Here is an 18,607-nt window from a genome sequence, read left to right as displayed (position 1 = left end):
GCGTCCTCTAGTCACTCTTGAAGATTTTCATCATTTTCGAAAATTTCGATTCCGAAAAATAACTGAATTAGAAAAATCCAGTTTAAGGAAATTATTAATAATTTGTAGTATTATTAATAATAATTCATTCATTCATTCACTAATCAAATTTAGATAATTAAATCTTCAAGAAATTAAAATAATAAAATGTAGACGCTTCAGCTTGTTAATGAGTATACTGTAAAAATTGTATTTAATTTCATTTTTTAAAAATAAAACAAAACTCTGATTTTCAGGCATCGGGCTATAAATATTTTTGCTCGTACGTACTACGAGTTATGGCTTCAGGATGAAAATGTTGGCCAGGAAGTTATGATTGAAGATCTTACGGTAATGAATTATTGATAATAAATATAAATATTTTTTATTTTGATTTTTAATTTTTTTTATTGATTTTTAATTTTTTTATCAATTTTAATTTTCTTTTATCAATTTTAATTAATAGTAAAATATGTTTTAGCAATCGTTCGAGGATGCGGAATTAAATAAGACAGATGGCAAAGAAGATGAGGGTAAACCTGATCCACTGACTCAATTAGTGACGACATTCTGTCGAGGAGCAATGACTGAAAGATCTGGAGCCCTACAAGAAGATCCTCTTTACATGAGTTATGCGCAAATAATATCGAAATCCTGTGGCGAAGAAGAGGAGGAAGAAGAAGGTGAAGGTGGTGGCGGTGGCGAAGAGGAAGGACGTGCTTCCATTCATGTAATTGTCACTACAATTTCATTTCTTGTCTGAAATTTTTCTAAATAATTTACAATTTGCAAAATAATTTACAATTAACAAAAGAATTTATAATTTACAACAGAATTTACAATTTTTTCTATCGAAATTTTTCAATAATATTTACGAATTAGAAAAAAATGTTGAAATTAAATTTCGAAAATTAATTTGAAAAAGAATTGAAACTAAATTTAAAATTAATTTGAGAAAATTAAACTAAATTTGAAATTAAATTGAAAGAATGGAACTAAATTTAAAATTAATTTAGAAAAAAATTGAAACTGAATTCAAAATAAATATAGAAAAAAATGAAAATAAATTCGAAATTAATTTAGTAAAAAGTTGAAACTGAATTGAAAATTAATTTGCAAAAATTGAAACTCAATTAAAAGTTAATTTATAATAGAAATTCAAACTAAATTTAAAATTAATTTGAAAAAATCGAAAGTAAATTCAAAATTAGTTTAGAAAAACTGGAACTAAATTTCAAATTAATTTAGAAAAAATTTGGATCTAAATTAATTTTGAATTTAGATCCAAATTTTTTTTTCAAATTTTTGAAAGGTGGATATAAATTCAAAAATATTTCAGAAGAGAATTGAAATTGAATTCTAAATTAATTTGGAAAGGTGGATCAATATTCATTTAGAGAAAATCTTGAAACTAAATTCAAAACTAGTTTAGAAAATAAAATTGAAAGAAAAATGAAAAATTACTTTAGAAAAAAATTGGAATTAAATTCAAAATTAATTTAGAAAAAATTTGGATCTAAATTCAAAATTAATTTAAAAATGTGGATATAAATTCAAAAATATTTCAGAAGAGAATTGAAACTGAATTCTAAATTAATTTGGAAAGGTGGATCTAAATTCAAAATTCATTTGGAAAAAAGTTGAAACTAAATTCAAAATTAAATTAAAAAATGAAACTAAATTCAATAAAAATTTTTAAGAAATTGACACTAAATTTAAAAGTAATGTAGAAAAATAATTGAAAGTAGATTAAAAATAAATTAAACCAAATACAAAAGTATTTTAAAAAAATTTAAACTAATTTAGAAGAAAAATTTGCAACAAAATTGTAAATTAATTTAGAAAAAAAATCTAATTTACTGTGACTAATTTAAATGTCTAAACAACTAATTTACAATATTATATTTATACTTATGTGTTACATTTAAAAATTATGGAACTATAAGTATAAGTATTTATGATAAAAAATCTTTTTCTAACCCGCTCTTGCGAAGAAGGCGCGTTTATCAAGAATGGTAAGAATAACAAACAGAAAAAACAGTTTAGAACGTGCACTTTTGTAAGCTTCTATTCTGCTAAGAAAAACATTAACAGAATTATCTCATTCCATTCGTTATTATAATGATTCTTTGAAAATTTTTGTCTAAGAAAAGCATTTCAAATGACTTTTTCCAAATTTCTTCTTTGTCTTTCTATATATTAAAACGATTTCGAGCTGATAAAAGCTTCTGCCAACATTGCGTATTTAAAAATGCTTTGCAATTTAGATTCAGAATCAAAATCACTTGAAAATGAGGATTTATTGAGATTTTTTATTTTTATTATTATAAAACTAGTAATTATTAGGAAAATTTCTTTTTTTTGCGTTCTTAAAAAGGCCAATGCATAAATTAATGGTAAGATGACATTCAAATGAAACAAATAATTTATTTAGTGTTATGAAAAGTTTATTGAAGATTCTTCTTACATTAAATAGTTTATTTATTGTTAAATTTGTCGGTCAATTGGCTATTTTTAATTTTCATTGGAATCGATTTTGTATTCAATTCACTAATTTTGTTAATTTTTTATTTCTTCGCTAAATTCAATTTTCATTGGAAGCGACAAAATATTTACATCGTTAATTTTTTATTTATTCGCTAAATTCAATTTTCATTGGAATCGATAGAATTTAATTCGGCAATTTTGTTTATAATTCACTGATTTTTTTTTATTAAATTCAATTCGCTAAATTTGCATTGCACTTTAATTAGTAAATAAAATTGAATTATCACGATTGAATAGAATTAATAACAAATGCATTATTTTCCTAGGAGCAAGAAATGGAGAAACAAAAATTATTATTCCATCAAGCGCGACTCGCGAATCGAGGAGTTGCGGAAATGGTTCTTCTTCACATATCAGCATGTAAGGGTGTTCCAAGTGAGATGGTGATGAAGACTCTTGAATTGGGAATCTCAATTCTTCGCGGTGGTAATATTGAAATTCAGAGAGGAATGCTGAATCATTTGAAGGAGAAGAAAGACGTTGGTTTCTTTACTTCAATCGCTGGATTGATGAATTCCTGCAGTGTTTTGGATCTGGATGCTTTCGAGAGAAACACAAAGGCCGAGGGTCTTGGTGTTGGATCGGACGGAGCCGCGGGAGAAAAAAATATGCACGACGCTGAATTTACTTGCGCTTTATTCAGATTTATTCAGTTGACCTGCGAAGGTCACAATCTTGGTAGGTTGCTACTAAAATTGTTTCTAAATACAACCAGATTGTAACTTTTTCAATAAATTTTTTTTTAAATCTTTTTAAAGATCTTTGGGATCTTTAAAAAGATTTTTAAAAAAATTTATTGAAGAAGTTACAATTTAGAGATTTACAGATTTAAAAAACAATTTATTGGAATTTATTGATAATTAATTGAAAAACCCTTTTTGAAATTTGTAATTCAATTACACTATTTATAATTTTAAATATTTTAATAGAAAATTAATTGAATATTTTTAAATGAATATCTTTAAATTTGATTTAATCTTTTAGACTGGCAGAATTATTTAAGAACCCAGGCGGGTAATACGACGACGGTGAACGTCGTGATCTGCACGGTGGATTATTTATTGCGATTACAAGAATCGATTATGGACTTTTACTGGCATTATTCGAGCAGGGAATTGATTGATCCTGCGGGTAAGGCGAATTTCTTCAAGGCTATTGGAGTTGCGAGTCAAGTATTCAATACACTTACGGAAGTAATCCAGGGACCTTGTGCTCAGAATCAGCAAGCTCTTGCTCATTCGAGATTGTGGGATGCTGTCGGTGGATTCCTCTTTTTATTCTCCCACATGCAGGATAAATTGTCAAAGCACTCGAGCCAAGTCGATTTATTGAAGGAGTTGCTCAACCTTCAGAAGGACATGATCACAATGATGCTCTCCATGTTGGAAGGTGAATTTCAAACTGGAAATTTTCATTTTTTTTTCCTCTTGCTTTTTAATAATTAATAATTTCAAACTTCTCACTCGAGAATTAATTTTAAAACAGTAGCAAAAAGTAGCTTTCAAACTAAAAAAAGCAGCTATCGAAAAATTAAACTTGACGACTAAAATAACTCGTTTTAGACACTTTTACAAAACTGACAAAAATTCCATTCTATATATTTCATTTACGACTTTTTCCTAATTTTCATCAAAAATATTTACTTCTTTTTTATCCTGTTAATAAGTTGAATTGACTTGCAACGAATTTTATTATTCATGAAACAATTTAAATATTTATAAAAATAATTTAATTCTTGCGAAGAATTTTATAAAAATTTCTTTCGACTAATTTTATGCAAATTCTAATTTAAATAATTGAATTCCTGAAAAATTTTTATTATTCATAAAAAGAATTGAATTCTTAGGAAGATTTTTATACAAATTTTTTTTAAATAATTGACTTCTGTTTGGAAATTTTATGATAATAGTAGATATTGAAAATCATTGAATTGAGAAAAGTTTTTAAAAATAATAAAATTTTACAAAGAACTCGATATAATAATAAAATTTTTGACAATAATTGAATGATTTTAAAAGAATAATTGAATTATTTCAAATTTAATTAAAATTGTATTTAAAATAATTGATTTCTTCCGAAAAAATACTTTTGTAAATAATTGAATTCATCCAAAGAATTTAAAAATCATTTTCTTAAATAATTGATTTCTTCGAGCAATTGAAATTAAATTTTAAAAGAATAATTACATTTTTTGAGCAATTACTGTAAAATTGTATTAAAAAGAATTGAAATCCTGCGATAAATTTTATTATTTATGAAAATAATTTAATTCTTGCTTAGAATTATATTAAAATTTTTTTTAAATAATTGAATTTACATGAAAAAAGTTATTATTAGTGAAAGTAATTGAATTATTGTGAAGAATTGTATAAAAATTGTGTTAAATAATTGATTTTTTCGAAATTTTTTTGAAAATGCTGTTTTAAATTAATTGAATTTTTGTAGAAATTTTATTATTTCTGAAAATAATTAAATTTTGGATGAATTTTATTAAAATACTTCAAAATAATTGAATTATCGGGAATAATTTTGTTATTTATCGATATAATTGAATTCTTTCGAATAATTATTTATGTAAATAATTGAATTTTTGGGAAGAATTTTATTAAAATGTTTAAAAAGAATTCAATTTCTGTGAAAAATTTTGTTATTTTTGAAAATAATTGACATCTTCATAAGAATTTTATAAACGTTGTTTTAAATAATTAATTTTTTCGAAACATAATAAATATTATGAAAATTTTATTTTAAATAATTGAATTCTTCTGGAAAATTTTATTTGTTGAAAATTGAAAATAATTGGATTTTTCTATTAATTTAAAATAGTATAAAAAAAATTGAAATTCTTCGATGAATTATATTATTCATGAAAGTAATTGAATACTTGCTTAGGATTTTATTAAAATTTTTTTTAATAATTATCAATTTTGTTTGTTAAATAATTAAATTGTTTTGCATAATTTTATGAAAATACTAAATATTGAAAATAATTGAATTTCGAATATTTTTTTAAAATATTTAAATCGTTTTAAAGAATTTGGTTATAATTTTTGAGAATATTTTTTTGATTTCTAGTATTAGCGAGTTTATAAATTAGTGGAAATTGGAAAAAAACAGAAATAGTAGTTTTTAGTGGCTGAAATCTAAAAAAAGTACCCAAATAGTAGCAAAACGTAAAAAAAGTAGTAAATAGTAGGTTTTAATAGTTGAGTGCGAAGCCTGTAATTTTAATACTTCTTAATATTCTTATTTTTTAATTTTTTTTAGGTAACGTGGTGAATGGAACAATCGGAAAGCAGATGGTCGATACTTTAGTAGAATCTGCCGGCAACGTTGAACTTATTCTTAAATATTTCGACATGTTCCTGAAACTAAAGGATCTTGTTTCTTCACCCAGCTTCTTGGAGGTGGATCTGAATAGTGACGGTTGGGTTTATCCAAAAGACTTCAAGGAAAAAATGGAGCAGCAAAAGAGTTACACCGAGTAAGATTTTTTTGCATTTTTATTTTTTGCTACAATTTTATTCATTTTACGAATATTCTAAATTTGCAACAACAACAAAAATTAATATGACTAAATTTTCCAGTGAGGAAATCGAATTTCTCCTCGCCTGCTGTGAAACGAATCACGACGGTAAAATCGACTATGTCGCGTTCATGGACCGCTTCCACGAGCCAGCAAAGGAAATTGGTTTCAATTTGGCAGTACTATTGACGAATCTCTCGGAGCATATGCCAAATGAACCCAGGTTGGCGAGATTCCTCGAGACAGCCGGCTCTGTACTCAACTATTTCGAGCCATTCCTGGGCCGAATAGAAATTCTTGGAAGTAACAAAAAGATCGAGAGGGTCTATTTTGAGATCAAGGAATCGAATATTGAGCAGTGGGAGAAGCCGCAAATTAAGGAATCGAAACGAACATATTTTTACAATACAGTCGTTGAGGCTGGAGATAAAGAGAAATTGGAGACGTTCATAAATTTCTGTGAGGATGCTATATTTGAAATGCAACACGCAAGCGCATTAATGGCAGTTGAAGAAAGTGGTGGAATAGGAAAGGCGAGAGAATCATCTTATACATATATGACCGATGACGATGACGAGAGAAATAAAGATCCAATTAGAAGGGGCATTCAAGCCTTTAAAGATGGAATCTATTTCTTTTTCTCCATGTTCTCGCCAACTAATATCAAGAATAAAATTTCTGAAATGCAACAGATGACCATTCCTGAATTATTCATAGGCTTCTTCAAAATGATATTTTACGCTTTTTATTATTCCGGCTTTGGTGTCGGTGTAGTTATTCAGTACTTTATGAAACTTTTATTGACATTGATGAGAGGTCCCCATGTTGAGCCTGTTGTTGAGGTCAAGGAGGAGGAGGAGAAACCATTGAGGCACTTGCCAGCGTTGCCTCCAACGCCTGATGAATCAAATATGCAGGTGCAAATCATTCTTTCTATTTTCAATTATTTTACAAAAATGTATTTCAATTATTTAAATCACTATTTTTATCGCATTCAAGCCTCGGATTTATTTAAAATAATTTAATTCTTGAAACGACTCAAAAATTATTATTTAGAAATTATTTTGCGAATAATTTTATTTAAAAATTCAAAAAATAATTGTAATTAATAAAAGTTTCGCTTTTAATTTTTATAAATAATATAAGTAACTAGCAAATGTTAGGCGCTAAACAGTAATTTATAATTTTTTATTTTCAAATATCAACTTGAACTTTTGAATAATTTCACATTCAAAATTAAAAAAATTTCTTTAAAACAATTAAATTTTTTTCAATAAAAATTTAGTAAAATTTCTCGAAAGAATTCAATTATTTTTTAACAAATTTCAATGAAATTCTATATAAGAATTGAATTATTACTTTCAATACAATCTTAATTAAATTCGTCGAAAAAAATTTGCAAGAATTCAATTATTTTCAATTTTTCGTACATATAATAATATTCTTTGCAGGAATTCAATTATTTAAAAATTTTTTTATAAAATTCTTTATAAGAATTCAATTATTTTCAATTTTTCGTACATATAATAAAATTCTTTGCAGAAATTCAATTATTTTTAGAAATTTTTATAAACTTCTTTATAAGCATTCAATTATTCTCAAATGGGATTTCAATTAATGTAATTATTTCTGGTGTCCTTTGAAAATATTGAAAACCTTAAATTGTCCTTTAATTTTTTTTTTTCATCTTAAAAACTTTTTAAAAAACCATAAAGTGTTTATAAAAATTTTTGGGGGAAAAATGTACCACTCTTATAAAAAAATTGAAATTTTGTATTTAAATAATTTTTATTTCAATTATTTGATAGAATTCTCTAATAACTTACTAAAAAATTATTAAAAATAATTGATTTAAAAAAGAATTTTACTTAGAATTTTTTTAAAATAATAATTAAATATTAGAAAAATTATTAAAAAAATTTTGAATTTAAATTCTTTGTTTAATTTCAAAAGGTTTTAAATTGAAATTTTTGAAAATTTGAATTTTGAGTAACTAATGAAAAATATGTGTACATATTATTTAAGTAAAAAACTTTCGAATTATCGAAATTTAGTGATAATGGATTGAAAACAATTAAATATTAGACAAATAAACTTTTTTTGAATTAAATGAACTTTCATGGTTTTAAATAATTAAACTCTTGACGAACTTTATGAAAATTATTTAAAAAACTTGATTTAGAGAGAAATTTTACAGTTAAAAATTCTCGAATATAATTGAATTTTCAAGTAGTTATAGTAGAAATTTTTAAAAATAATTAAATTTCAGAAGGTTTTAATAATATTTAAAATATTTAAATACTTATTTTAATAAATTATTAAATTTTTGAATAAATTTAGCTAAATTTTAAAAAAAATTATTGAATTCTAAAAGAATTGCATTTGTAATTTTTGAGAAGAAATTAAATTTTTATTATTGAAATTAATTTTGTATTTTAAAAAATGTTATTACTATTTTTAAAGATTATCGTGATTTTTTTACGGAAAATCTTAAATAATATTAAATTATTTGAAAATAATTAGATTTTATAAAAGTCAAGAATTGAAATTATTATTGATACCTATAAGAAAAAAAATTAAATATTTTAGAAATCAGGGAAAAATTAGGTAAATAAAATATTAAATTTTTATGACAACTCTGAATAAAGTAAATGACTGTTTCGACTTTCTATATATTTTAAAACGACGTTTTTTGCTCCTTAAAAGTCGACCCGAGGCCTGAGCATTTTATTTTCCTAAAGTTCGAAACGTTTAAATGAACAAAATTATTTATTACTTCTTAAAATTAAAATATTGCACTCACGTATCAAAGAAAATAATTTATAAAGTTTGAAATTATTTGATTAAAATTTAAATTTTTATTACCATGAGTAATTTTTGAAATTTAATTTAATGGAAAAAGATTTCGTTCATTTGAATGTTCAGAACTTGGAGATCATATTAATTTTCAAAACAATTAAATTAGTTAAAACCCTCACTGTTTTAAAATTATTTTTCAAAATATGAAATGGAAAAATATTTTAATGAATCGAAATGAAAAAATGGCCCAAAGAATCGAAATAAGGAAATATTTCAAAGAATCGTGAAATTAAATATTTGATGATTATTAGGTGCAAGCATTTGGAATGGATATAACGAAGGAGGAAGGTGGTCAGTTGAAAATAGCGCCACATGAATCGAATGTCTCGACTCCACATTCGAGCATGGAGGAAACTGGTGAGAGTACGGCTGATGAAGGCGCAGGTGGTGAAGATGGTCCCAGAGTAAATGCTGATGGTACTGAAATTGAATCATCTGTCACTTTAGCTGATTTGCTAGGGTTCGTGTGATCAACTACTCTTTTAATATAATTTAATTACACTGGATTAATTTAGTTAACAAAATTAATTAGAATTAATTTATTTAAATTATCTATTGAATTTAATTAAGTAGAATTAAAATTTCTTTATTTAATTTAATTATTGAAATTTTTAGAGGAGAGCAAGCGAGGGCACAAGCGGCCGCTGCAGCTGAGGCAGCGGCAGCACAACAGGCAGCAATGGCTGCAGTTGAAGCTGAAACCAAACATGAAACAACATCCGAACGTGTATCAGCTTCCAGTTTCGATATTTCCGAATACACTCATCGAATTGTTTCCTTCCTGGCGAGGAATTTCTATAATCTTAAATACGTTGCTCTAGTTCTTGCATTTTGTATCAATTTCATGCTTCTATTTTACAAAGTAAGTATTTTAGATGTTTGAAATTTTTTTTCTTACGAAATATTGAATTCTTGGAATAATTTTCAAAAAGAAATGAAATATAGAATTTTTTGAATAATTTTTTATTGAAAAATATTGAATTATTGGATAATTTTTAATGAAAATTTTTTTTTTAAATATTGAATTGTCGGGATAATCTTTGATGGAAAATATTGAATTTTCCGAAAAATATCGAATGTTTGGAATAATTTTTAATGAAAAATATCGAATTTTTGTAAAAGGTTACATCACTGGTTTCGGATGAGGAGGAAGCCGACGATACGATGGCTGATTTGTTGAGTGAAATGTCAGGTTCTGGATCAGGTTTGGGTGAGGGAAGTGGTGTTGATTCAGGCAGCGGTGGAGAAGACGCTTCATCGGAAGAGGCGGATGTCATAGAATATGTTGAAGTATCCGAAGATGTTTATTACATGGCTCACGTGATGAGACTAATGGCTGCTCTTCATTCTATCGTTTCGTTGGCAATGTTGGTTGCCTACTATCATCTTAAGGTATATTTCTCAAATCCATTTTATGCTAACGATCAAGATAATTATTTAAATCATAGATTTCCCCTTATTTAATTTTATTCATTTTTGAAATTAATTTTGATTCATGTCATTCTTTATTTTATGTTTTTATGTTTATTAAAAATATATAATAACTTGAATTGCGAATATGCAAAATATTAAAAAAATTTCAACTATCGTTGATAATTTTGAATAGGAAAATTTAATTTGATTTTATGAAAAAAATAATTGTCAACCGTAATGCAAAAATATTTGTAAAATTTCTGATAATGTTGACAATTTTGAAAAGAGAAAAGAAAATAGGAATATTTATTTTCTTTAATATTTTCATTAAATTTAAAATATAATTATTTGCATTGAAAGAATAATTTTAACTACTAATATGAAAAATATTTGTAAAAACTTCAGGTACCGTTGGCAATATTCAAGAGAGAAAAGGAAATAGCAAGAAGGGTTGAGTTTGATGGACTTTACATTGCCGAGACACCGGAAGACGATGACATTAAAGCGCATTGGGATAAAATGGTCATATCAGCAAAAACTTTCCCCGTCAATTATTGGGACAAATTTGTCAAAAAGAAAGTTAGACAGAAATACAGTGAAGCCTATGATTTCGATCATATTAGTAATTTACTCGGAATGGAGAAGACTTCCTTCAGTCAACAGGAGGAAGATGGATCTGGATTAATACACTTGTAAGAAATTAATAACTCTTAATAGTAGTTGATAAGTAAATTTATAAGTAAATAAATATTCGTTTATATAAATAAAAATTAGTTTCTAGTGATAATTTTTTTTTCCTCTTTCAGTATTGTCACTATTGACTGGAGGTATCAGATCTGGAAAGCTGGCGTTACTATAACAGACAATGTGAGTTAATTAAAATTTTAGTTAATTTAAATATTTAACTAGTGAATAATTAAATATTAAATAATTAACTAGTAAATTATTAAATAGCTAAACATTAAATTATTGAATAATTAATTATTAAATTATAAAGCAATTAATTACAAAATTATTATTAAATGTTATTAAATTAATATGTAATTCTTTCAATTTTTTGTTGTTGTGAATTTAAATGATTACTTTATTTCCTTTTTTCTAGGCCTTCTTGTACAGCTTGTGGTACTTTACATTCTCGATATTGGGAAATTATAATAATTTCTTCTTTGCTGCACATCTTTTGGATGTCGCGGTGGGATTTAAGACACTGAGAACTATTTTGCAATCCGTAACACACAATGGCAAGCAATTAGTCTTGACGGTATTGTTGTTGACAATTATCGTGTACATTTATACAGTAATAGCATTCAATTTCTTCCGAAAGTTTTATATTCAAGAGGAGGACGACGAGGTGGACAAAAAGTGTCACGACATGTTGACAGTGAGTTTCTTGATTTCTACGAATTATTTTACTATATTAAAAGTGTAAATAAAAAATACTATTTAGCATTTGCTGATTGTTAAATTTAAAAGAAAGAGATTAAAAGAATATTTTCTGAATTAACGATTGTGTGATAAAATTTTTCAGTGCTTCGTCTTCCATCTGTATAAAGGAGTGAGAGCAGGAGGTGGTATTGGTGATGAAATTGGCGAACCGGATGGGGACGATTACGAGGTTTATCGAATTATGTTCGATATTACCTTCTTCTTCTTCGTCATTATTATTTTGCTCGCTATTATCCAAGGTGAAAATTTCAATTAGAATAATATTGCGGAAAATTATCTTTTCTGTTATAAAATTTAGAAAATCATTTTCTCTTCGACAATTAAAGTAATTGCTATTGATAATGATAAATTGTCAATTGTTTAATTTCAGGTTTGATCATCGATGCCTTTGGAGAACTTCGAGACCAACTCGAAAGCGTGAAAGCCAACATGGAAAGCAATTGTTTCATTTGTGGCTTAGGAAAAGAATATTTTGATACTGTTCCTCATGGATTTGATACACACGTTCAGCAGGAGCATAATCTTGCTAATTACATGTAAATACCACCTAATTATTTAAATTCAATTACAATTTATTGCGAAGAAATTTATAAAAAAAAAATTTATAAATAATGAAATTCCTGTGAAATGTTAATTATTTTTTAAAAATAATTAAAAGTTGGTGTAGAGTTTTATTAAATTTTTTTAAATAATTGAATTCTTTTGGAAAATATTTTTTCTAAAAAAAATTGAAATTTTGATTATAATTTTTAGAAATTTTTGAACATGATTGAATTCCTGCGAAGAATTTTATTACTTTTAAAAATAATTAAATTGTTCCGAAGAAATTATTAAAATTTTAGAAAATAAATTAATTTTATGTTAATATTTGGAAATTTAAATACTTTCGAGGAATTCTATTAAAATTGTTTTGAAAAAAATTGAATTTCTGCAAAGGATTTTACTATTTACAAAAATAATTGAATTATTGTAAAGAATTTTACTATTTATAAAAATAATTGAAATGTTTTAAACAATTTATTAAAATTTTTAAAAATAATTGAATTATTGTAAAGAATTTTACTATTTATAAAAATAATTGAAATGTTTTAAACAATTTATTAAAATTTTTAAAAATAATTAAATTATTATAAAGAATTTTATAAAAATATTTTTAAATAATTAAATTTTTTCGAGAAATTCAATTAAAGCTGTTTCGAAAATAATTGAATTTCTTTAAAGAATTTTATTAAAATTAAGTATATTCAAAATAATTGAATTCATCACAAGAATTTTATTATTTTTTTGATTATTCAATTTTTTAGACAAATATATTTAAAAATTTCATTGAAAGTGATTTAATTTTTATAAAGAATTTTTTAAAAATATTTTGAAAATAATTGAATTATTTTTAGAGAATTCTTGTAGAAATTCAATTTTATGGAAATTTTTGAAAATAATTAAATTCTTTCGTGTAATTTTATTTAAATTGTATTAAAAATAATTTAATTCCTGCAAAGAATTTAATTATTATTATAATAAAAATAGTTGAATTGTATCGAATAATTTATTAAAATTTTAGAAAATAATTGAATTTTATGGAAATATTTAAAAATATTTGAATTTATCGGAGGGATTCAATGAAAATTGGTTTGAAAATAATTAAATTCGTGCAAAGAATTTAATATTTATAAACTTAATTGAATTCTTGAGAAGAAATTTACTATTTATAAAAATAATTGAATTTTTTCGAAATGTGTTAAACATTTTTTAAAAAATTAAATTCTTCCGAGAAATTCAATTAAAATTGTTTTGAAAATAATGGAATTTTTGTAAAGATTTTACTATTTAAAAAAATAATTGAATTTTTTAGAAAGATTTATTAAAATTTTAGAAAATAATTGAATTCTTTCGTGAAATTTTATTAAAATTTTTGAAAATATCGACAGTAGTAATTAATTTTGCATTTATGAGTTTTTTAAATTTTGATTATGAAATTATTTAAAAAATTTATATTTGAAAATAAAATTTTTTGTAACAACAGTTTAAGAGGATAAATTGATTAGAATATTTATTAGAGAATATATTAATTAAGAGAATAGAATTCAAAAAAGAAATTTAAAAAAAAATCGAAATTTTCCAGGTTCTTCTTGATGCACTTAATCAACAAACCTGACACCGAGTACACAGGTCAGGAAACCTATGTCTGGAACATGTACCAACAAAGATGTTGGGATTTCTTCCCAGTCGGTGACTGTTTCAGAAAACAGAACGACGGCGTCGAGGAGGAAGCGAAGAAGAAATAATCAAATTTTTTATTACATTTTATAACACGTTGTGCACGTATGCGAAACTTAATCCTTCGAATCGCTCAGAAATACGTCCTCTCTTTTTCCTCTCAACATTAAAAAAACAAGAAAAAAGTGTTTTTTGCTAAAAACTCAAATCAAAAAAATTTTTCTTGTACAATGAGAAGAAAAATACGATTCAAAAAAATTGTATAGTAAATTCAAAAGAATAGTTGAAAGAAAAAATAGTTCAAAAACTGTTCTTCTCAGAAAAATTCATCTTTAATATTTTTCATGACATTCAAAAAAAAAAAAAAATACACACTCACACACAGATAGCTCCATAAATCGCGAAAATGTGGCACTAATACCGAAGACATTGCGAAAGAATAAAAAAAAGTGTATTTACAAGTATTTTAAAGAAGCAATTGCTTCAAATTTTAAAAAAAAAGAAATCTTGACGAGAAAAAAAAATTTCACATCTAATTTTTCTTAATATTCGCATATTTTTCCACCTTTTTATGGAAGCTTCCTCAATAGAAATTTAAAAGGAGAAAAAAAACAAACATTTTAAAAGTTAGTATTAAGAAAATTTATAGAATTTTCCGGAAAATTAGAATACAGGAAGCCAGTGGAAGGGGAGATATTGATCGCACAAATTTTTCTCAACTGCTTTTCACCTAATTTTAGAAAATTATTTAGAAAATTAACTAGAAAAAAAATATTTAATGTTTTTTTTTCCAGACAATATTATATAAGATGATTGAAGAAGTATGTTTGTATACAGGGCTAATCGGCGAAAAGCTATCAAGTGTTTTTTTTGTAAATTTTATCCGTTTTGTGATTTTATAAAAAAAAGTGAATAATTTACATAGTTTTCAAGAGAAAAAAAAATGATACAATTTTGTTTTTTTAAAAATTTGATTTGAAAGAATTTCATTTTTTTTTTACTTTGTACTCTTCGATATTTGCATTTTTTTGATTTTAAATTAACTCTGCTTTTTTGCTGGTACATCCTGTATTGTATATATGTACACATATACATATGTATATTACTCGAAAATCTGTCAACATTGCATTACGTGTGATTTTACAGCCCTATCGGTGAACGAAATTACTGTGAATGTATTGTAAATAAAATCGCAGGTCAAGACAACCTGAAATGGGTACCAAAAAGAAAAAATTTTGTGTTTTGTTCATCTTCCCTGTGTTTTGAGTGAGGAGAAATTTTACATAGTGATTAGTAATTATAATTTGAAAAAAAAAATATTAATAATAATAAAGTACATGTTCCGGTAATCTGTTCGCAGTTTGAAATTAGTTGTTGTTCTGCTTTTTTGTTTCTTAACTTTTTTATAATTTTTCTTTTCAAATATTTTCAATTTTAAAATTAATGTATTGAAAGTCATCGAATTGTTGCAAAGAATTTTATCAAAAAATTTAATAATAAAAAAAAGAAAAAAAATAAATAAAGAAATAAAGAACTTTATTATTTAGGAAAATAACTGAATTCACGCGAAGAATTTTATTAAAATTTTCAAAAATCCTAATTAAATTTGAAGAATTTTTTTGAATTTTTTTTAAACTAATAGACTTTCTTTAATAATTTTAATTGAAAATTTTAAAAGCAATTAAATTTTATGAAGAAGAATTTTAAGAAAAGTGAATTGAAAATAATTGAATTCTTGCGAAGAATTGTACTATTTATGAAAATAGTTGAATTGTTTGGAAGAATTTATTAAAATTTTAGGACATAATTAAAATTTATGGAAATATTTTAAAATAATATTTAAAATATTATTTTCAAAACAATTTTAATTGAATTTCTCGGAAGAATTTAATTTTTTAAAAAATGTTTAACACATTTCGAAAAAATTCAATTATTTTTATAAATAGTAAATTTCTTCTCAAGAATTCAATTAAGTTTATAAATATTAAATTCTTTGCACGAATTTAATTATTTTCAAACCAATTTTCATTGAATTCCTCCGATAAATTCAAATATTTTTAAATATTTCCATAAAATTCAATTATTTTCTAAAATTTTAATAAATTGTTCGAAACAATTCAACTATTTTTATTAATAATAAAAATTATTTTTATTAATAATAATAAAATTCTTTGCAGGAATTAAATTTTTTTTAATCCAATTTAAATAAAATTACACGAAAGAATTTAATTATTTTCAAGAATTTTTATAAAATTGAATTTCAACAAGAATTCTCTAAAAATAATCCAATTATTTTCAAAATATTTTTAAAAAATTCTATATAAATTAAATTACTTTCAATGCAATTTTCAAATATATTCGTCAAAAAAATTGAAAGAATTCAATTATTTTGAATATACTTAATTTTAATAAAATTCTTTAAAAAACCCAATTATTTTTAAAACAACTTTAATTAAATGTCTCGAAAAAATTTCATTATTTTAAAATATTTCTATAAAATTCTTCATAACAATTTAATTATTCTTAAAATTTTAATTAAATAATTCAAAACATTTCAATTATTTTTATAAATAGTAAAATAATTGAAATTTATGGAAATACCTATTTAAAAATATTTGAATTCATCCGAGGAATTCAATTAAAATTGTTTTGAAAATAATTGAATTCCTTCAAAGGATTTTACTATTTATGAAAATAATTGAATTATTGCGAAGAATTTTACTATTTATAAAAATAATTAAAATGTTTCGAAGAATTTATTAAAATTTTAAGAAATAAATTAATTTTATGTTAATATTTGGAAATTTAAATACTTTCGAGGAATTCTATTAAAATTGTTTTAAAAAAAATTTAATTTCTGCAAAGGATTTTACTATTTACAAGAATAATTGAATTATTGTAAAGAATTTTACTATTTATAAAAATAATTGAAATGTTTTGAACAATTTATTAAAATTTTAAGAAATAATTAAATTGTTATGAAGAATTTTATAGAAATATTTAAAAATAATGAAATTTTTTCGAGAAATTCAATTAAAGTTGTTTTAAAAATAATTGAATTTCTTTAAAGAATTTTATTAAAATTAAGTATATTCAAAATAATTGAATTATTCATCACAAGAATTTTATTATTTTTTGAAAATAATTGAATTCTTTCAATATTTTTGCCGAATATATTTAAAAATTACATTGAAAGTAATTTAAATTTTATATAGAATTTTTTAAAAATATTTTGATAATAATTGAATTATTTTTAGAGAATTTTAAATTCTTGTTGAAATTGATTTTTATGGAAATTTTTGAAAATATTTAAATTCTTTCGTGTAATTTTATTTAAATTTGATTAGAAATAATTTGAATTCCTGCAAAGAATTTTAGTATTTATAAAAATAGATGAATTGTTTTGAAGAATTTATTAAAATTTTAGGAAATAATTGAAATTTATGGAAATATTTAAAAATATTTGAATTCATCCGAGGAATTCAATAAAAATTTTTTTGAAAATAATTGAATAATTCCTGCAAAGAATTTTACTATTTATAAAAATAATTGAATTCTTGCGAAGAATTTTACTATTTATAAAAATAATTGAATTTTTTCGAAGGATTTATTAAAATTTTAGAAAAAATTGAATCATAGAATTTTTGTAAAGATTTTACTATTTTTAAAAATAATTGAATTGTTTAGAAGGATTTATTGAAGTTTTAGAAAATAATTGAATTCTTTTGTGAAATTTTATTAAAATTTTTGAAAATATGAGCTGAAGGAAGAATGATGACAATATTTAATATTTGTCTGATCAAGAGTGACTTTTACTACTTAAAGAAAAATTTATAACAATTTTAAAATACTTTGTCTGGCTAAATAAATATTTTACCTACTGATTTAATGAATAATACTCAGGTCCTGTCTGACTTAATGGCCTATTTATTCCTATACTGAAAGAAATTATTTTAAATTTCTTGTCTGACTATAAAATAAATTTTTTCTACTGATTTATTATGTTTCACTATACTGTTTTCGGTGATTGAGAATTTTTTTTTTCAACTATTTTCTGGGACTACAAAAACTTTTCTACGACTGAAAGAAAAATGATAGAAATAAAATATTATTTTTGTCTGGATTAAAGTTTTTTTTACTACTGAGAGTAAAATAATGACAATTAAAACTTGTTCCACTGACTATATACATTTATTTGACTACTGGTTTAATTTTACTAAAATTGTTTTGTATTAAAAATTAAATTTCCTACTCATTGACTCAATATTATTGCTACTGTGTTTGACTAAAATGTTTTTTGACTACTGAAAATTAAATAATTGCAGTAAAGACGAAGTCAGTCAATGAAACAACTATTTCTACTAATTGACTAAGTTTCAATCTTTTTTCGTCTGACTAAAATGTTCTTTTACTACTGAAAATTAAAAAAGACAATTTTTACTAATGTTTCTTTTATTACATATTTTGTTCATTTTAGTTCTACTATGCTTTGTTTAACTAAAAGACTTTTCTGTTATTGTAATTTTAACAACTTTGTCTGACTATAAACTTATTTTACTACTTATATACCTAATATTACTG

At 23.5% G+C, this 18,607-nt stretch overlaps 1 protein-coding gene across 17 annotated transcripts in view; it reads left to right on the top strand.

Moving 5' to 3' along the window:
• Positions 1–14,517, top strand: part of LOC122498279 (ryanodine receptor) — a 73,821-nt gene extending 59,304 nt beyond the window's left edge. For 12 of the 17 annotated variants that reach the window (XM_043605963.1, XM_043605962.1, XM_043605965.1 and 9 more), the window contains 15 exons: positions 276–369; positions 500–748; positions 2,832–3,243; positions 3,550–3,954; positions 5,833–6,049; positions 6,153–7,008; positions 9,202–9,410; positions 9,566–9,812; positions 10,073–10,342; positions 10,769–11,055; positions 11,170–11,230; positions 11,466–11,744; positions 11,892–12,048; positions 12,180–12,345; positions 13,932–14,517. In XM_043605963.1, coding sequence (XP_043461898.1) covers positions 276–369; positions 500–748; positions 2,832–3,243; positions 3,550–3,954; positions 5,833–6,049; positions 6,153–7,008; positions 9,202–9,410; positions 9,566–9,812; positions 10,073–10,342; positions 10,769–11,055; positions 11,170–11,230; positions 11,466–11,744; positions 11,892–12,048; positions 12,180–12,345; positions 13,932–14,094 — 4,072 coding nt within the window. In that variant the 3' untranslated portion in view covers positions 14,095–14,517. Of the gene's footprint in view, positions 1–275; positions 370–499; positions 749–2,012; positions 2,034–2,831; positions 3,244–3,549; positions 3,955–5,832; positions 6,050–6,152; positions 7,009–9,201; positions 9,411–9,565; positions 9,813–10,072; positions 10,343–10,768; positions 11,056–11,169; positions 11,231–11,465; positions 11,745–11,891; positions 12,049–12,179; positions 12,346–13,931 lie in introns of all 17 variants that reach the window. The other 5 variants (XM_043605954.1, XM_043605953.1, XM_043605951.1 and 2 more) reach the window with 1 other exon arrangement.
• Positions 14,518–18,607: the final 4,090 nt, after the last annotated feature.

Source organism: Leptopilina heterotoma, unplaced genomic scaffold (assembly GCF_015476425.1).
Source record: "Leptopilina heterotoma isolate Lh14 unplaced genomic scaffold, ASM1547642v1 Lhet_144, whole genome shotgun sequence".
Classification (NCBI taxonomy): domain Eukaryota; kingdom Metazoa; phylum Arthropoda; class Insecta; order Hymenoptera; family Figitidae; genus Leptopilina; species Leptopilina heterotoma.
The sequence above is the reverse complement of the archived record's forward strand: the minus strand, read 5'-3'. Positions and strand labels throughout refer to the sequence as shown.